Source organism: Oryctolagus cuniculus, chromosome 21 (assembly GCF_964237555.1).
Source record: "Oryctolagus cuniculus chromosome 21, mOryCun1.1, whole genome shotgun sequence".
NCBI classification, from domain to species: Eukaryota; Metazoa; Chordata; class Mammalia; order Lagomorpha; family Leporidae; genus Oryctolagus; species Oryctolagus cuniculus.
In genome coordinates this window covers 22544956-22565866 of record NC_091452.1, presented here as the reverse complement: position 1 = coordinate 22565866, position 20911 = coordinate 22544956, and the positions used below count along the sequence as shown (strand labels likewise).

The 20911-nt window shown below is 46.8% G+C and overlaps 1 protein-coding gene across 2 annotated transcripts in view; it reads right to left on the bottom strand.

Annotated features, from left to right (window-relative positions):
• KREMEN1 (kringle containing transmembrane protein 1) overlaps positions 1 to 20911 on the bottom strand; it is a 68852-nt gene that overhangs the window by 26991 nt on the left and 20950 nt on the right. For both annotated transcript variants that reach the window (XM_008274630.4, XM_070065775.1), the window contains exons 2-3: positions 20149 to 20311; positions 13985 to 14076 (exon numbers count right to left, since the gene is read on the bottom strand). In XM_008274630.4, coding sequence (XP_008272852.1) covers positions 13985 to 14076; positions 20149 to 20311 — 255 coding nt within the window. The remainder of the gene's footprint in view (positions 1 to 13984; positions 14077 to 20148; positions 20312 to 20911) is intronic.

Genomic DNA, 20911 nt, shown 5'->3' with positions numbered 1-20911 from the left:
AATGAGCAACAATACAGGCCTCAAAGGGTTCTTGTAAGAAACAAAATGAGATAATGTAAATAAAGTACCAAAGGCCCGGAAGGACAACATGAGCTGATAGAGTGTTTGTTGTCTTGTACGTAACATGGCTGTCATCAATCCCCAAAGAACAACTCACGGAGTAACAGAAAAGGAAAACAGCACTGGCTTAAAAGACCAAATCAAAGGCAGCCACCTCAGCAAACTGTTTGTTTCTGGATATTAAAATTGTAATGCCTCACATGTGCATGGCACACAGTGAACTTCATGCATGTCATCTCACATGAAGCAGGGCAGAATGGATGACTGAACCAGACAAAGGTCCGGGGCTTGCCCGGGGACACACAAGATGGAACTGGGGGCAGGGGAGAGCTCTGGGGTTGCAGATTCCCACTCCGTGCCGCTTTCCTCGGTGCTCCTGCCTGTTTCTTGGAGGCCCAGTCTGGGGAACTGAGTGACAGTGAGCTCTGAGAGTCAAGCCTGACCGCTCAACGCTCCGCACCAGGAGGGAGCCTCTGCGAGGTGGGCAGCTTGTCGGGGTGCTGCCTGACTCGCACTGGAAAGTGTGGCTCCACGTCGCGCCGGGGAGGACACGTCATGGAGTCTTCAAAAGCCCTGCACTGCCCGTCAACTGAGTGGATTTCCAGACTGTGTCCCACCCTTAGCTCTTCCCAGAAGCAGGGAGGAAAAGTCAGTTTGAAAAAGGATATTTGTTCTCAAATTCTTTTTTACTTTCAAGGCCACTTTAAAGTCCTTGTGGCTGGGTCATGCATTTTTCCTCTTACCAGAGAGGCTTCAACATTTTCAATTTGTAAGAAATCACCCTGGCTTACAAATAGACCCCTTGTTTATCATAGTTGAGGCTTCTGAACTCATGACAATTAATGACGGGAGCCCCCTTATCCACAGAAGATATGTTCCAAGCCCCCTGGTGGATGCCTGAAACCACCACAGTAATGACTCCCTGTGCAGTTTTTTTCCTATTCACATACATGAGGGGTTTTCAAAAAGTTCATAGAAAATGCGTGTCATTTTAAAAAAACTACACATGGACTTCAAGATTTTCTTGCAACCAAAATAAACTTATCTAATTTTCCCACAAAATTTTGAAGTATTCTTATAAACAAATTTAATGCCTTTTCTGTCTAAACTAAACATTTATCATGCACTGTGTCCATAGCTTTTCAGGATGAGATGTGACAGCAACTTTACCATGAATTTCTGGGTAGAGATTCATTTTTAGTGTAGATCTTAGCAACCTTAACCTATGATATTTTTCTTTCCTTAAGTAGAAAACTTTTACCTTATCATTGTTGTTTTATTTACTTTTTTTAAGATTTATTTATTTATTTGAGAGGCAGAGTTAGAGAGAGAGGGAGAGATCTTCCATCTGCTGGTTCACTCCCTAAATGGCTGCAATGGCCAGAGCTGGATTGATCTGAAGCCAAGAGCCAAGAGCTTCTTCTGGGTCTCCTACCTGGGTACAGGGGCCCAAGCTACTGCTTTTCCAGGCCATCAGCAGGGAGCTGGGTAGGAAATAGGGCAGCCAGGACTTGAACTGGCACCCATAAGGGATGCTGGCACCACAGGCAGATGCTTAACCTACTACGCCACAGTGCTGGCCCTTGTCTTCTCACTTTTAAAGGCAACACTTTGTGGTTTCTCTTTGGCATACCTGCACTGATAGCATCAGTCCTCTGGTGCTCTAGGGCCATTATAAAGTAAAATAGGGGCTATCTGGACACAAGCACTGCAAAATTACGACAGTCAATCTGATAACTGAGAAAGCTACCAAGTGACCAACAGGCAAGCAGCATATCCAGGGTGGACACACCGGAAAAGGGATGACTCATGGGGCCAGCACTGTGGCACGACAGCATCAGAGTAGGAGTCCTGGTCGCCCTGCTCCAATCCAGCCTCCTACTTATGCATCCCCAAGTGCTCGGACCCTTGTAACCTACGTGGGAGACCAAGATGGAGTTCCTGGCTCCTGGCTGGACAGCATGAAATTCCACCATGCTGCTCAGAATGGGTGTGATTTAAAACTTATGAATTGTTTAATTCCGGAATTTTCCAGCTAATATTTTTGGACCACAAGTACCTGAAACTGCAGAAAGCAAAACCATGGGTAAGGAAGACCACCGTACCAACATCCTCTTCAGAGTTCAGCACAATCAAAACTTTAGGGGCAACTGAGTGGAGATGGTCCTCCATTCAGATTAACCTTGGAACTATTGTTTACTACCACAAAGCACTTCTGGGAAGCAACCACGCAAGCTTACTAAACTCCCATCATACTTGGCTTCATTGTGAGGGTGCCACACATGCCACCATGAGGGTCTCGACAGCTGACTGCTGGGCTGATCCTCCCTGAGAACCACCTACCACCCAAGGCACCTTCTCAGTCTGCTGGCTGGGTGCAGGCAACAGCCTGCACAGACTTACCCTGGGGCACTAGGTGCTATCTTCTAGGAGGCTGGAACTGGGATCTACTTAATGAATGGACTGTCAATAGGAGTTGAGGCAACAAAGCTCATGTTCAGCCACATGAGTGGATGAGTGAGCCCATTTTGCTGGTCTACAAAGAAGAAGAAGAACGGACAACAAGCTGAGAGAGAGGCAGAGATGGGAGGCCATGTGGCCCCAGAGAGGGCTGGCGTACATGCTTGCTTTCTCGGTTCTTGGGAGACAGGGGTTGAGTTCTGTGATATACCCCAATGTCGTTCCAATAAATTCCCTTAGTTCAGGTTAGTGAGCTCCAGTCCTGGCAACCAAACAATCCTTGTCAAGGACAGAAGACTCAATTTGAGTACATATTTTCAGAAAGTACCCCATATGTAAGTAATGCTAAGTAATTCATGTAAGCAGCAGCCCTGGCTACTATGTTTTCCCTTCCAGTATTATGAAAAGAACTGGGATACATGCTTTATGAAACTAGAGCAAAGCTCTTCTATATTTTAGAAAACACTTTCCAAGGCTCTGCAGAATTCCTCTTTTTTTTTGGTGACAAGTGAAATCCACCTGTTCAGAAACAAGGCCACCTTCCACTGCCTCCCAGGATGCATCAGCAAAGGCTGGATTGGAAGTGGAGCATCTGGGACCCAAACCAGCACTCTGATTTGGCATGAGTCCCTAGTGGCGGCTTAACCCCCTGTGCCTCACTGCCCACCCTGCTTACTTTAAATGTCATTTAACCTCATGTTGACATCCCCATGCTGGTGCCTGATTAGCTGCTAAGTTTATCCCATCCACGGGAATAAGAAGCAAATACGCATGCAACGATGCCACTAGTTTTCTGTTAGAGAACGAAGCATTTGAAGCCTTCTTTCAGAATCATCCACGCTCTCAGGCTCATGGCCATGAGTACACTGTGCCTGGGCCGGCGCTGTGGCGTAGCAGGTATAGCCGCCACCTGCAGTGCCAGCATCCCACATGGGCACCGGTTTGAGTCCTGGCTGCTCCACTTCCAATCCAGCTCTCTGCTATGGCCTGGGAAAGCAGCAGAAGATGGCCCAAGTCCTTGGGCCCCTGAACCCATGTGGGAGACCTGGAAGAAGCTCCTGGCTCCTGGCTTCGGATCGGTGTAGCTGCAGCCGCTGTGGCCATTTGGGGAGTGAGCCAGTGGATGGAAGATTGATCTCTCTCTCTCTCTGTAACTCTGCCTTTCAAATAAATAAATAAATCTTTTTTAAAAAATGAGTACATTGTGCCTGCCCTGTCCATCCACAACTTACCTTCCATCTTTGTCCAAATCCTTATCATAGTATAGTCTCACCCTACCTATAACTTTATAGAACTAAACATGAACTCTTTTTTTCAAATAACCTTACACATACCTCTGAATCTCATATCAAGTCACCCAAATAAATAAATAAGCACATCTTTTTCTTCCTCTATGAAATTCTACCTTTAGGAGAAGGCAGTAAGAGCTTCTAAGAATCCTGATCCCACAGGGCCTAGATGTTTCATAGCAGTAGTGTCCTCCTGGTGGGAAATGCTTCTCTAAAACTTAATTCTTGGTAATTTAATATACTAGATAATCTCAAAGAAGGCGCTAATAATCTCTCTCCTCCAGAAACATGCTATTGCTCCCACTGTAAGAGACAGAATTGATTTCCCCTCCTCCCCAGCCTGGGCTGGCCTCGTGACTTGCTTTGATCAGTAAATGTGGTGGACTTCTGAGTTCTTGGCTTAAGAGGATTGGCAGCTTCTGCTTCCCCTCTCTCGGAAGTCACTACCATAAGCAGAGGTCTGAGGTCCCTTTGAGAAAGAGAAGCTGCTGGGTAGAAGGCTGAAGCCCTCTTGGACATCCTGGCCCCTGCAGCACGTGCAGCAGCATGCAGCCACCTGAGAGAAGCAGCCTGGGTGAGAGGGGCAGGAGAGCCACCCAGCTGAAACGCAGCCAGCTCCCAGAACTGGTGGCTGAGGTCACCATGGCTTGGGTGGTTTGCTACGCAGCAGTGAACAACTGAAACACCTTATTTGATAAAAGGTCAGTACAAGTTCAAGAAGAATGGTACAACTGTGTCCCTGGGAAAGAGAGCTCAGTTTGTTGGCTTGGACTTTGTGTTTCTGTTTGTTTTCTTTCAGGGACATCGCCACAAATCTCCCAGGCAAGGAATCACAGAGCCATCTTCCACTCTTCCCGCTGCTTCATTTCTGAGATATTCCACTTGTCATCAAGTGCTAGCTTCTTCCTAAGTGCATCTTGGATTTAACCCTTCCTGTCTTATCTCAGTGCTCCTATTATAGCCCAAGCTCTTATCTCTTCATTTAGGAATCTATACACAGGGACCGGCCTGTGGTGTAGCAGGTAAAGCCGCCGCCTGCAGTGCCGGCATCCCACATGGGCACCGGTTCGAGTCCCGGCTACTCCACTTCCGATTCAGCTCTCTGCTATGGCCTGGGAAAGCAGGCCCAAGTCTTTGGGCCCCGGCACCCACGTGAGAGACCTGGAAGAAGCTCCTGGCTCCTGGCTTTGGATTGGTGCAGCTCTGGCAGATGTGGCCATCTGGAGAGTGAACCAGCAGTTGGAAGACCTCTCTCTCTCTGTAATTCTGCCTTTCAAATAAATAAATATTAAAACACACACACACACACACACACACACACACAAAGAAATCTATTCCGCTGGGCCAGCCAGCACTGCGGTGTAGCGGGTTAAGCCACTGCCTGCAGCACAACATCCCATATTGGTGCGGGTTCAAGTCTCAGCTGCTTCACTTTCCATCCAGGTTCCTGTTAATGTGCCTGGGAAAGCAGCAGAAGATGGCCCAAATGCTTGGAGACCCACATGGGAGACCTAGAAGAAGCCCCTGGCTTTGGCCTTGCTCAGTCCTGACTGTTGTGGCCATTTTGGGAGTGAACCAGCAGATGGAAGATGTCTCTCTCCCTCCATCTCTTCTCTCTCTCTGGAACTCTGTGTTTCAAATAAATACATAAATCTTAAGAAAAAAGAAACCTACACCCAGCCTCCTCTTCCCCAAACTTCCTCCCTCTGATCTATCCTGTAAACGGACACTGGGCTCATCTTCCTAATCTAAGGCTTTTAGCCTATCAGTTGCATCTAATCAACTTTGGCTTTCAAGGTCTGGCCTGACTCCTTTCTAAATCCACTCCTCTACTCCAGGAAGCCTGGATCGCAACCTACATGTCTGTCACTTCCAAGTCCTTCCTCCAAGCCTCCATCATGCTGTTCCCTGACCTGTTGTGCCTGGACCCATCCAGGCCCCATTCACTTGACTCCAAATTCCTACAAACCTGGCTGAGTTCTCCTCTTCAAAACCTCACAGCACACCCTCCACAACACAGTACTCATTCATGCAGTTGCTGTGCCAGCTTCCGGGTTCATGCTATGTTTACAGCTCAGATTCCCGATCACATCCTAAGACCGAGGGGCCGTAGCTTAGCTTTATGTGTATTCCTTAGGGGCAAGATTTTCAGGGCAGTCACCCTTTCTGACCCGAATGATTTCCTCCTTTTATGTTGCCAGTGTGCTTTACTCACTGTGCTTTAAAGCCCTTTGTTTCTGTCACCAAGGAAAACGTCCACTGGGTTCAGAAACTCTGTATTTTCTTTAATGGAAAATTAAGTAATATGCACTGCCAAAAACAAAAAATACTGGAGTCCATGCCAGGTTTGAAAGCATAAAACTGCATTATAAGCACAAATGTGGGGCCTCTTATGTTGCCTGTGTCCAACGCCACAGCAGGCCCCAGGGATCAGCCGCTGCAGCAGCTGAGACCCAACACAAAACCCCCTGATCAAGAAGGGATGGACAAAATAAAAAGCAGGTTATGCCAGCAGAGTCCAGGAGCTGGATGACAGGAACAGGCCGATGGTAGTCCACTCCCCGGGGAAAGCTCATCACCACAATGCCTGCTGGGACCTCCATGCCTAACATGAGCCGGGTCCTGGACCGGTGTTCATTTTCTTTGTTTAATCTTCAAAATCACCCTGGAAGGCACAGATGAGGAAGCCCAGGCTCAGAGGGCAGTCATTTGGCCTAAAGCTATTCAGGGAGTAATGATTCAAACTCAAGCTGGGTGACTCTGAAGCCACATTCTTTCCACTGGCTTGTGGTGTCTCCTGTGGGAAGGGACGTGACTTCAGGACATCAAGGAAGAATATTTAGCAAGCACCTGTTACGGCCTCCTCTGTGCTTGGTGTGGCAGAAGATTGTTGAAATACATTGCTCTTTTTAGTGGTTGCCAAGGAAAGTCTGGAGGGGGAAAAGGCACCATAAATTCCATCAGCACCTTCCACAAAACACACAAAATCCAGGTTCAACCCAGATGCCTGCTCTGTGAATGCAGTTTCAAGAGAAGCCCTGGAGGCCCTCTTTCTACGCTAATCTCTCCTACACAGAGATCCCAGGGCAGTCCCCATTCCTGCACAGCTAAATCTGGTTAGGAAAACAAAACTAATCACATAAAATAAGAATAAACAAGGAAACAGAATTTTAAGCATGCTAATTTGGGCAGTCTAAAAGTGTTCCATTCAACAAAGACATGGAGTAGTTGTAATTGAAAGGCAGAAGTGATAAAAGAAAGAACACATTAGCCTGCATAATTTATATCATTAAAGCTCCCTTCAATATTGCTTGGGCTTTTGGCTACAGTTAAGGATTTCTTCCTAGTTGTAAAGTGTCAGTGGTGCACACAGAGGTGTCATTCAGAGAGGAGGAACTCCAGTCCACAGCAGTGAAGCGTGGTGTTGGGAGAGGCCCCGAGGCCTGGACAAAGCTGCTGATGGAGTGTTTGGTGCAGAGGGTCCAATCCCGGGGACCCCTTTCTCAGCTGACAACAGCTGGGCCGGGAACACCCGCGGAGACGGCCCAGCATTCTAGAGAGAGGCTCTCCCACGCAGCAAATGTTTGCTGGATACCCTTGCAGCCTGCTTTGCTCCCAGGGCTTGGGATTTCCCAAACCCAAAGAAGAAAAGAAAATGACTTAGAGCTGACAGACCCTCTGTCGCCACTAAGTTAATCCTTTGGTTTCCACGATGTCAGAAAGGCAATCTTAATAATACAGCACACTATCAGAATTTCAAACTTTAATTCCCAGACAATCCACAAAGGAAATTCTGAAGAACGACCTCAATAGTAGTCCCAATCCACCAGGGCCAATGTTTTCAAGGAAATAAAGAAAACGGGGCTCTTCTTTAGAATGAGAAGGCGGCGGCACTGGTCATACTCTAGGGCCCCCTAGATTTAAATCTCTCTGCCTCTCTGTAACCTTGCCTTTCAAATAAATAAGTAAAACTTTAAAAATTATATCTGCCTTTAAACACCATTTTTAGGTCCTTCTAACTCACAATGTTAACTTTCTAAAAACCTGACGAAACTTGCATAAAGAACCTACAGGTGAAACAGAGTAAAACAATGACCATGCTGGGCACACACAGGCATATCCCTCAAAAGACATGCAATGGAAAGAAATGACAATGGTGAGGATGATCACTTCACAAAAGAGAAACATACAAAGGACCAATCGATTGTAAATCAAATGATTTTCCCCCTCAACAGCCAAGCCAATAGAACTCAGAGCCCTAGGGGATAGGATTCCAGCTGCTGTGAAAACTGATCATGTTGGGATTTGCTTTTAAACTCTGCATCTCAGGGTGGCCATGTGGTGCAGGGTTAAGATATGAATGGCAGCAAAATACATGAGAGTAACTGAGTTCAAGTCCCAGCTCTGCTTCTGAGTCCAGCTTCCTGCTAATGTGAACCCTTGGAGACAGCAGGTGATGGCTCAACCAGCTGGGTCCCTGCCATCCGTGTGGGAGACCCAGATTGAGTTCCTGTCTCCCAGCTTCAGCCTGGCCCAGCCGTGGCTGTGTGAGCGTCTGGGGAGTGAATCAGTGGATGGATGATCTCTCTCTCTGCCTTTAAAATAAATAAACTATAAAATCAAAATTAAAAAATAGTAAAATCTGTATTTCTCCCGGCCGCAGTAAGAACTTGGGTTTCTGAGAAAAATACTGGCAGGAGCAGTTTGAAGGGCAATTGCAAATCGGAATTGTTTTCCTGTCAGCAGTAAGTTCTGAACCATGCTCTGTAGGTCAAATTTCTATTTGACACTTTTCGAGTCATTCTTCGTCTCTGTGTCCTGCCTGTTGCAGCTTGCCATGTGACACGTCAAGTGGCAGATTCCAGTCTGCACAGCGGCCTAGCATCCAACAAGATTCTGCTTTGTCCCTAAACATTCATGCCCTCACGCCTGCTGGCTCTGTCATATTCAGATACGGACTTTCCAGGAACCTGATCCTGTCACAGGCTTTTTCCTGTATAACAAGCAAAATGCTAGTCAGGAACAGTGGGCTTCACACAGAGGGTTAGTATTCTTCATGAAAACTCTGACTTCACTCCAGAAATAGGGCAAAAGTGGCCCCAAATAGGCAGGCTGTATCTCTGTTAAATCCACCAGGCAATTACCAAGGTCTCTTGCTGCAAACAGTGCAAGAGTGTTTTTTTTTTTTTTTTTTTTTTTTAAATCCATGTTAAACAGACACATGAGAAACACAATATTTAGCCAGACTCCAGGGCTGAGGTTCAGCTTTCTGGGGAGCCCTGGTGCCCACGGGGCCAACTAAAGGGTTTTCCAAAGAACCAAAGCCAGAAACAAACCAGGTGCTATTGAGGTCTAACTCCTCACCTCTGCAAGTCTCCCTACCCAGACCACTTCAAGGCCAGCTGTAAAGCTTTGAGAGGATTATCAAAGGCCCAGAAAAAAATTCAAATATTTAATTTTCCTATTTTGGAACAGTGAGGCACATCTAGAAAATGCGAGGATACTCCAAAAAGTTTGTGGGGGGGGCCGGTGCTGTGGCACAGAGGGTTAAGCCACCGCCTACAGCGCTGGCATCCCATATGGGAGCCAGTTCGAGTCCCAGCAGCTCCACTTCCAGTCCAGCTTCCTGCTATTCACCTGGGACAGCAGTGGAAGATGACCCAAGTGCTTGGGCCCCTTCACTGATGTGGGAGACCCAGAAGAAGCTCGTGGTTCCTGGCTTTGGTCCAGCCTAGCCCTGGCTGTTGTGGCCATTTGGGGAGTGATCCAGCAGATGGAAGATTTCTCTCTCTGCCTCTGCCTCTGCCTCTTTCTCTCTGTAACTCTATCTCTCAAATAGAAAAATCTTTTTAAAAGATTTATTTCTTTGTTTGAAAGTCAGAGTTACAGAGAGGCAAGCAGAGATAAACAGAGAGATCCTTCATTTGCTGGTTCACTCCCCAAATGGCCATAATGGCCGAGGCTGGGCTGATCTGAAGCCAGGAGCTTCTTCGGGGTCTTCCAAGTGGGTGCAGGGGCCCCTGCACTTGGGCCATCTTCTGCTGATTTCCTAGGCAGATTAGCAGGGAGCCAGATCAGAAGTGGAACAGCTGGGACTCGAACTGGAACCCAAATGGGATGACAGCATTGCAGAAGACAGCTTAACTCACTACACAACAGCACCAGCCCCGTAAATAAATTAAAAAAAAAAAAAAAAAAAAAGTTTGTGGGAAATGGAACTAAAAGACAGTCTATTTTCATGTGAAAAAAATTCTGAAATCCATGCATAGTTTTTTCATATGTATTTCTATCAACTTTCTGAAGATCTCTGGTAGGTATGGATTTCAAATTTTTTTTGCACCAAAGTAAGCTGATGGTTAAATTCCATTTTTCCACAAACTTTCCAAAGACCTCTCATGTTCTGAATGAGAGGAATACTAAATGGCTTGTGCCATTTTGCTACTATCCCCTCTCCTGGAACCTAGTTTCAATGACCACATGAATCGAATCCTATTGGCTCAAATTATATTTTATAAGTGCAAGTTGAAGATTATCTTTCTGAACACAAGTGCGCAGACTGAAATCCCCTCTCGCCACTCCTGAGAGTGACACAGGCTGCTTCTCAGAGGCCATCTTTGTGTCGAGCAAATGGACCGAGGAAAATCTGCTTTCCTCGCCCCTGCCCCTTCTTTAGATAACCAGAGCCAAATGAATGCTTTTCATTTTAAACATCTGATTACGCAGACTGAGCAAAAGCCCATTCTTTTGATCCTTACTGTTTTCTCGATTTGGGGACTAAATTTAGGCACACTCAGGTGGGAAGCTGGGGCCTAACTGCCAGCCAGTGGTGACGCTCGGAAGTTCAAGTTCTGAAAGGCGAGGAATGGGCCTGCGGCGCTGCTTCAGGGGCTGCCTCTTCTCCTGAGGCACCAGAATTCAGACAGCTCTCTGGGCGTGAGGCGGAAGGACACATAACCCTCTGTGCCCTCTGCACGCACAAGCCTCCCTTCCGGAGCAGTGAGAAGGGTGGCAGGGCATGCAGTGGGCTTGAATAGTAAAGACCAAGTAAGCCGGCGCCACGGCTCACTAGGCTAATCCTCCGCCTAGCGGCGCCGGCACACCGGGTTCTAGTCCCGGTCGGGGCGCCGGATTCTGTCCCGGTTGCCCCTCTTCCAGGCCAGCCCTCTGCTGTGGCCAGGGAGTGCAGTGGAGGATGGCCCAGGTGCTTGGGCCCTGCACCCCATGGGAGACCAGGAAAAGCACCTGGCTCCTGGCTCCTGCCATCGGATCAGCGCGGTGCGCCGGCCGCAGCGCGCCGGCCGCGGCGGCCATTGGAGGGTGAACCAACGGCAAAAGGAAGACCTTTCTCTCTGTCTCTCTCTCTCACTGTCCACTCTGCCTGTCAAAAAAAAAAAAAAAAAAAAAAGACCAAGTAAACCAGGTACAATTACGAACGAACTATCCTTTTCTTCAGATTCAGGAATTGAGAAACCCTGTTCCTTTGGCATATTTAAAAACACATTCCGTGAGCCGGTGTTGTGGCACAGTGGGTAAAGCTGCTGCCTGCAGTGCCGGCATCCCACATGGGTGCTGGTTCGAGTCCCGGCTGCTCCATTTCTGATCCAGCTCTCTGCTATGGCCTGGGAGAGCAGCAGAGGATGGGTCAAGTCCTTGGGCCCCTGCACCCACATGGGAGACCCGGAAGAAGCTCCTGGCTCCTGGCTTCGGATCAACACAGCCCTGGCCATTGCAGCCATTTGGGAAGTGAACCAGCAGATGGAAGACCTCTCTGTCTCTCTCTCTGCCTCTCCTTCTCTCTGTGTGTAACTGACTTTCAAATAAATAAATGAATCTTTAAAAAAATAGTAAAAACACATTCTGAATCATATATTAATAAACTCCTTATATACAACCAGCTATTCAGATCTGTGTGTTGAGTTTTAAATATTGAAAATATTCAGAAAAAAATTGCATCTATACCGAACATGCGCAGAAGTTTTTTTCTTGTTGTTATTCCCTAAACAATACAGTATACATCTATTTACATAACATTTACCTTATTCTAGGTATGATAAGTAATAAAGAGATAATTTTTTTAAAGATTTATTTATTTGAAAAACAGAGTTACAGAGAGAGAGAAAGAGAGACAGAGAGAGCACTTCAATCCACTGGTTCACTCCCCAAGTGGTTGTAATGGCCAGAGCTGGGCTGATCCAAAGCCAGGAGCCAGGAAGTTCTTCCAGGTCCCCAACATGGGTACCAGGGCCCAGGTACTTGAGCCATCTTCGGCTGCTTTCCCAGGTTCATTAGCAGGGAGTTGGATCGGAAGAGGAGCAGCCAGGATTCGAACAGGCATCCATATGGGATGCAGGCACTGTAGCACCAGCCCCTCGAGAGATGATTCAAAGTAACACAAGAAGGGCTGTCCTTGTGGTGTGGAAGGTTAAGTCTCTACTTGCAATGCCAATAACCCACATGGATGCTCTACTTCTGATCCAGCTCCCTGCTAATGCACCTGGGAAAGCAGTGGCAGATGGCCCAAGACCTTGGGCCCCTGTACCCATGTGAGAGGCCCAGAAAAAGCTCCTGGCTTCAGATCCGCCTAACTCTGGCCATTGTGGCCATTTGGGGAGTGAACCAGTGGACAGAAGACCTCTCTCTGTCTCTCTCTCTCCCCCACTTTTCTCTCTGTATATCTGCCTTTCAAATGCAAGAGGATGTGAGTAGGTTCTCTGCAAATGCTATGACATTTTATATAAGGGACCTGAGCATCTGAGGATTTTGGTACTCATGGTGAGCGTCCTGGAACCAGTCCCCTAGAGATAATGAGAGATAACTGTAGCATCAGACTTAGTTTTAGTTTCTATACTTCACGCCTTCTGCAAATCCTTTCTACAATATTTTCTACCTTTTTTTAAAAGTTCATTTATTTATATTTATTTGATTGTTAAAAAAAGATTTATTTATTTATTTGAAAGGCAGAGCAAGGGCCTGTATCAGCTGGAGCTGGGCCAGGCCAAAGCCAGGAGCCAGAAACTCCACCCAGTCCCCCACGTGGGTGCAGGGCCCCAGTACCTGAGCCTTCATCTGCTGCCTCCCAGGGTGTGCTTTAGCAGGGCTGGGACACAAGCACTCTGACATCGAATGGGGCAACCCGGGCAGGGCTTTAACTGAATGCACCCCAATCCCTGCTCCTCTACCTTGTTTTGAAGTGTCTTTTAAGAAATCCCTCCAGCCTACACAACCTGAGGGTCAGGGTGTTCTTTTCCTGGCACCTTGCATATAATAAACACTGAATATAGGAATGAATGAATAAAGTTAGATAACAGTCCATTTAGTAAAAGGCTGAAGACACTGGGTTGTTATTATCATAAAAAACAGAGTATTATATGGTAATGTGGACAAAAATTATCATATCAGCTTTATGTGGTATTTAATGAATATCATTTTTCAGCACATCTGTTCAAATCCAAATAATAATAGGCAGGGTCATGATTTAGCTACACTGTGTATAAAGAGGTTGAATCCAAGAAAATTCATTCCAAATGCATTCCAAGGAGTGTAATGTATCCTTTCTCCTCCACCCCGCCAGTCTGCTATTGAGCTGGTGCCTTCTCTATCTACTGTGGCACAGAGGGTTAAAGCAGTGCAGGCATACCATACCATATGGGCTCCAGTTTGAGTCCCAGCTGCTCCACTCCTGATCCTGCTCCTTGCTAATGGACCAGGAAAAGCAGTGGAGGATGGCCCATGTCTGGGTGGGAGACCCTGAAGAAGCTTCTGGCTCCTGGCTTCAGATCAGCCCAGCCCAAGCCATTGTGACTATTTTGGGAGGGAATCAGTGCATGGAAGATCTTTCTCTCTGTCTCTCCCTTTCTGTCTGTAACTCTGCCTCTCAAATAAATAAATAAAATCTTGAGAAAAGAAAGAAAGAAATTAACCATCAGAAGCCATTCTCACTGGGCTTACCGACCAAGGAAATACTCATAGAGCAGGATGAGGAGGAACCGGCCTTCCCCTTCTTGAAAAGCCTCAACAAGAAAGGTGAGGGTCCTCAGCCAAGACGGCTTTTGCTTTCAGCTACTCGATAGACTCAGCCAGCCCGAACCACTGACTCTGGGGAAGCTTCCGCCCTGCAACCCCAGCATTCACGGCCTCACGGCCCGCGACCCGGCGACCACACGGCGCAGCCTTACTCTGGCAAGCGGGGATCTCGCAGTACTTCCAGTAGACACCGTCCTCATGCTCTGCCACGTAGCACCAGGGGCTCACGTCTCCATCTGGGTTTCTGTCGGGGGAAAGAATACAGACAAGGCCATCTCGGGTGTCTTCAGTCAAGCAGATCATTTCTGTTCAGTTCTTCAGAAGCAGAACTGCTCTAGCTTCTATACTCTATGCAGCTCAGTGCTCTCTCTCATCAAGAGGGCAAAGAATGGTATTATTCCAAGAGCAGATCTGTCAGCTCTGATGCACCTGAGTTAGCGGAAGTGACAAAAGGTGATCACAGGCTCAGACAGACTCTCTGTGGTGTAACTAGGACAACTGGCCACAGAACTAATCACGCCGAATAGCATGGGCACCTTCAAGGTGAACATGGGGAACGAGCACGGGTGTTTTCAGCATGCCAGTGAGAATGTGAACTGACGCAAATGGTCAGGACAGCAATTTGGTAATTACAGTCAAAGGCCCTAAAAATATGCAAACCCTTTATGTGGCAATTTCCTCTTCAGGAATTTATTCTAAGGCAATGTTTACTTATAAAGATGTTTAGTAAGGCATTTTCATGAAAAAGCTGGAAACACTAAATGTCCAGTGATAAATGACGGTTAAATAAACATGGCATGGCCACACAGGGGAACGCTAGACAGCAGGGCTGAAGGCGAATGTGGCACGGAAGCCTCACATCAGTACAGAAAGATACAACGCCTTTCCAGTTTGTTGTTCTTGTTGTTGTTAAAGGCAATTGTAAAAACACAACAGATGACACATTTCCATGTTTTGAAAACACACAGTGAGGAAAAAATATTTACAAAACTCTTGAAAGTACGTATCTATAGGAGCAGAGGTTTGGTCTAGGGGTAAGACCCCCCCCATCCCATATCTGCAGTGGTGGGCCCAAGTGACTGGGTTCCTGCCCCCTCCACAGGAGATCTGGACTGAGTTCCCGGCTCCCAGTTATGGGCACTTGGGGAGTGAACCAGCTGCTGATAGCTCTCTGTCTTTCAAATAAAAAAAGTAAGTACTTAGCTCTAGATGAGGCGACTATTGTTAACTTCATTTTTTTCTGGTTTTCTTTATTTTCTCATTACCACAACAACAAATTATGCTAATTGCACAACTTTTTAGCATTAAAAAAATTCACATGATACAGCCTCTACTGGCAATCTTTCACCAGGCTCAGACTGGTCAACTCCGGTTTGAGAGAAAAGGATCCTTTTTCTTCCTCAAAATATTGACCCCTCAGAGAACTATGAAGAAAACTGTGCCAGAGTCTCAGAACTTGTGATCCCGCTCTCCCAGTACCAACACTATTTTTGAAACCTTTATTTCACATTTCTAAATTGACAGTGGCTTGGAATAATAATGCCCTTTGAAGGTCTTTTCAACTCCGAGATGCCATGACAATAAAATAGGCAGCACTGCTGAAGCAGATCAAACCGGGGCAGGGGCTATGGACACACAGAAAAGCCCTTTGATTCCGCCTCACAATTCGGGAAACCTGACACTCTGGTTAGGCCGGAAGCAGGCACAAAGACCCGGCAGCCCAGCTTTGGAGCAACCCCTATCAGGCCAGAGTGGGATAAGCCTATTGTGCAGCCCAGAAGATAAGCTTCCCCCAGGCACAAAGGGTCCTTTTAGTTCTTGGGCCCAAAGGCAGGTGCCAGTGCCAACTCTGCTCTTCCCCAGTCTCTGCCTCCCCCTCTAATCCAGACACTTCGAGCCCAGCCCAAAGAAGTGTGTTCCCATCGCTCGACAACACTCAGACATCTCAAATGTAATGGATCTGAAAAAAGTCACACAGGACAAATGCGGTGTCGGGTGTCAGCTGAGAAATCAAAGGCGGGGAGCTTGTACAAAGGCCTCTTTAAACAGTATTTCACTGTCATTTTCTGCCCTCTGTTCACTGCTCAGCTTTGATGTAGTATTGGGTAAAGCCCTTAGAAAACAACTGTTTATTATCAATGTCAAAACCATTTTGAGAAGCATCATAACAGCTTAATAAGGAACAAGCAAATTCATCCTTACTTTGCCCCCGCACGAAAACAAAAGGCCTGGACTCAGATGTGATAATAATCAACAGTTTCGGCCTCTCCCCCTTTTGAAGTATAAACTGGTAGTTCAGGTCTGGTACATTCCATCAAATCAAAGGGTAGGGTTGCACCCTGCCAAAGCTAAAGAAAAAGGAGGCCATGCTGGCTCCCACTTTTCTCTTAATGGATGGATATTTACTAGTGAGATTCTGGAATACAAGTCGTAGACATACGTGTTCATCTACTAGAAAAAAAAAATGTTTTTCATATAAATTATGCCTCACTGGAAATTTTTCATTTACCTTAAAACCAGACTTAAAAACAGGAGTTCTTCTAAGAAGATTTGCTTGACAGGAAGCAAGAGTAGTAGAATAAACCAAGAGACATTTCAGAACAAGAGAGTAAGTTAACCACATAAAACCAAAACCAAACACTACTTTTCTTCCTAAACATTCCTTCCAGCCCGGCCCAACTCTTCCTACAAATAGAAAAGCTAGGGGAAGGCAATAACCCAGAGATAAGTGGGACTAATTTTTTGACTTATGCAAAAAAATTAACATGTACAACTTTTAAAATAGAATGTAAAAGCATTCTTAACGAGCATCTGTAACTTAAAAGTTTTTTAACTTATTTATTTATCTGCAAGGCAGAGAGACAGAAAGGCAGACAGAAAGGCACAGGTCTCGGATCCACTGGTTCTCTCCCTAAATGCCCTCAACAGCCTGGGCGGGGCCAGGCTGAAACTGGAGGCCTGGGACTCAATCTGGGTCTCCCACAGGGGTGGCAGGGACCCAGGTTCTTGACCAACACCTGTTGCTTCCCAGGGTACACGTTAGCAGAAGGTTGGAATCAGGAGTGGAGCTGCGATTTGAACACAATATGGGATATGTGCATCTCAGATGGCATCTTAACCACTATCCTGAATGCCTTCCCAGAACATTTTAACAAAATAAACTTAACAAATAGCAAAATATAAATCAGCACATTTACAAATTATTACCTCTGGGAAGTAGAATTTGGTGAGGGGGGTTTCAGGGAAAGAGGTAAAATGGGAAACTTTAACTATTTAAACAATCTGTGTGAGTGTATTTATGTATATACATATATACATATTCAGCAGTGATTGAGAAATATATCTTTAGTGTTTGAGAAATTTTTTTAGAACAAGCTGTTTGTATTTTTATAATAATAAATGGAAGGCTATAACAGCAGCAAATATAGGGGGATGGTCAGTTGACATAAGTGCAGACAGAGGTGAGAGAGAGTTGAAGGTACCAGCATAAAGCAAACCTGGGCTAGAGGCCTGATGACTTCAAGACAATCAGAAGGGCCCTCGAGTGTTAGCAAGAGTACATAGCACGCGCAAAATAAACAGTAACACACATGTTGGCTCAGCTGGATCAACAGTGCCATATGGCTGAGATGCCAATGTGCTGGTGGAACCACGGATGCAGTGTGGCGCTCCAGTGGAGCTCAGTAATCGCTCTTACCTCTTCCAATGGCTCCTTTGTATCCGTCCTATTAACAGTTCGATTCACCATATTGCTGAGCCATGAGTCAAATTTCTAGGATTTTGGAAGTAAGGAGCTAATATGTGGGACTGGCATTGTGGCACAGTGGGTTAAGCCACCACTTGTGATGCTGGCATCCCATATGACTGCTGGCCCAAGTCCCAGCTGCTCCACTTAGAGTGAATTCCCTAAATGGCCAAAACAGCTGGGGCCAAAGTCAGGAACCAGGAGTTTCCTCTGAGTTTCTCACGTGGGTGCAGGGGCCCAAGCACTTGAGCCAATCCCCCCTCTTTTCCCAGGCGTATTAGCAAGGAGCTAGATCAGAAGTGGGGCAGGTGGGACTCAAACCGGCACCCATACGGGATGCTGGTGCTGTTATAGGTGGCGGCTTAACCCACTATGCCACAACAATGGCCCCAGATAAAATTTTTTTTAAGCTGCACAAATGTACAACCAAAGTGCTTAGAATCTGTCTCTAAATACCAGTGCTTTTTTTTTTTTTTTTTTTTTTTTTTTAAGGCTTACTGATTTGAAAGTCAGAGCTACAGAGAGAGAGAGAGGAAGAGAGAAAGATCTTCCATGCGCTGGTTCACTTCCCAAAAGGCTGCAATGGCTGGGGCTGGGCCAGACCAAAGCTAAGAGTCAAGAGCTTCTTTCAGGTCTCCCATGTGGGTTCAGGGACCCAAGCAAATGGGCCATCCTCTGCTGCTTTCCCAGGCCATTAGTAGGGAACTGGATTGGAAGTGGAGCAGCCAAGATTCCAATGGGTTCCTATATAGGATGTTGGTGTTGCAGACAGTGGCTTATTCCACACTGCTGGCCCCAAACATACCAGTGATTCTTTTTTTTTTTTATCTTTTTTTTTTTAATTTCTCTCTCTTTTTTTTTTTTTTTTTTTTTTTTTGACAGGCAGAGTGGACAGTGAGAGAGAGAGAGAGAGAGAGAAAGGTCTTCCTTTTGCCGTTGGTTCACCCTCCAATGGCCACCATGGCTGGCACGCTGTGGCCGGTGCATCGCACTGATCCGAAGGCAGGAGCCAGGTGCTTCTCTTGGTCTCCCATGGCGTGCAGGGCCCAAGCACTTGGGCCATCCTCCACTGCACTCCCTGGTCACAGCAGAAAGCTGGCCTGGAAGAGGGGCAACCGGGAAAGAATCCAGTGCCCCGACCGGGACTAGAACCCGGTGTGCCGGCGCCGCTAGGCAGAGGATTAGCCCCGTGAGCCGCGGCGCTGGCCCAGTGATTTTTAACTTGTGCTAATCATAGATAACTCTGAGAACCTACTTGAAGCCACAGATCATCTTCCCATAAAATCATGAATAACGTGTGAAGCATCATGTGTATCAGATTAAGAGCCCCTGCTAGGGGCCAGCGTTCTGGTACAGTGGGTTAAGCTGCCACCTGCAGTGCTGGCATCTCATATGGGCACCAGTTTGAGTCCTAGCTGCTCCACTTCTGATCCAGCTGCCTGCTAATGTGCCTGGGAAAGCAGCAGAAGATGGCCCAAGTCCATGGGCCCCTGCACCTTTGTGGGAGATCTGGAAGAAGTTTCTAGCTTCTGGTTTCACCCTGCACCAACTCTCGCCATTGTGGCCATTTGGGGAGTGAACCAGCAGATGGAAGATCGATCTCTCTCTCTCTGTCTGTATCTGACTTTCAAATAAATAAATACATCTTAAGAGAAAAAAAAAAAAAAGAGCCCCTGCTAGAGTCAGACAGGAAGTCAGGAAGTCAGGAAGTAAAAAGCAAACATCTTAGTCTGTTGAAAGGAAGTAAACAGCACCCATCTGATGGATACACCTGCTCCCAGAGCAAGGCTATGTGGGACTGGCCAGAGGTAGGATACTGCAGGCAGAAGCAGAGGGCTGGTCATAGATGGTTTGACCAACTACATCCTCAGTGCTTAGGAAGCTTTGCTGCTTGTGCACCGTCCTCTGGTGATAGGGCCAACTAAGACAACCTTCCCAAAGAGAAAAGTAAGTGATGACACAGAAAACAAAACTCTGCAAGCCAGAATCAAACAAACAACCTGAAAAGAGCGGGGTGGGGGTGGGGAGGAGGGAGGGAGGGGAAGGGAGGGAGAGAGATTGCTTCTCGGCTTTTTGGCTAAGATCAAGTGTGGAGAGAGAGGTGTAAGGTGTGGGAGAACATTTAGAAAGGCCTTCTGAGATGGCCAGAAGGAGAAAGAAAAGCTTCCCTTCGTTGTGAGTAGGGTTGGAAAGGAATACAAGAGGAGACTAGGGGCCGGCACTGTGGTGCAGCAGTTTAAAGCCCCGGCCTGCAACACCAGCACCCCATATGGGCACAGGTTCGAGTCCCGGCTATTCCACTCTCTGTTATGGCCTGGGAAAGCAGTGGAAGATGGCCCAAATCCTTGGGCCCTTGCATAGTGTGGGAGATCCAGAAGAAGCTCCTGGCTTCAGATCAGCTCAGCTTTGACCATTGAGGCCATCTGGGAAGTGAACCAGCAGATGGAAGACTTCTCTCTCTCTGTCTCTACCTCTCTCTGTAATTCCACCTTTCAAATAAATAAAATAAAGCTTAAAAAAAAAAAAGAGGAGACTAGAGATTTCTTGCAGTACTGAGTGGTCCCGTCTTACCTGCAGTAGTTATGCTCACCCAGGCCGCCCTCGCCGTTGGGGTATTTCAGAGTGTTGTAGGGATGCTGGAAGGTCTCGTTCCAGAACAGACATGGCTTCCCGCCTTGCAGTGCTGTCCAGTTCTGTGTTCCCCTATAATCTGCACCATTGGCTGTGAAACACTCTAGGAGAAAGAAAAGACAGAGCACACTAATTTGCTGGCAACATTTACAGCCTCCTCCCTCTCTGGTTGATGTTTTATTTGTTTTCTTTGGACCAAGTTGGAAATGGATAATGTCTTGCTAGATCCTGGACACAGTGCAGTTAACAGTGCCAGGGCTGAATCAACCTGCAACGAGGTACTCCCTCTAAACGCCAGGCTAATCTTGGCACTAGCTTGTCTGCAGACACTAGAACATTTTCCCATAAAACATACAGATCCCCACTGGAAATATAAACAGGGAGCTGAAATGCACTAAATCCATGAAGTGAACCAACCAGGAAACCCCCAAACCGGAGAGCAGTTGGTAACAACCATGCGTGTGGAATTCTGGGTACTGGGGGAGGGGGGGGTCAAGGCTCTCTCGCCAGTTACTCTGTGTGGTAACCAGAACCAGGTCACCAGCTGTAACTGAGTTCTCCCCTATAGTCTGCAAGGCTGCACTGACACTTGGATTTAATAAGACCATGGGATACAGCAATGCTTTGGAATCCCAATCACACAAATCTGGGAATGACTCACATTCCCTGGTAATGAAGAACAGTCGTCCCCACGCTGTTTGAG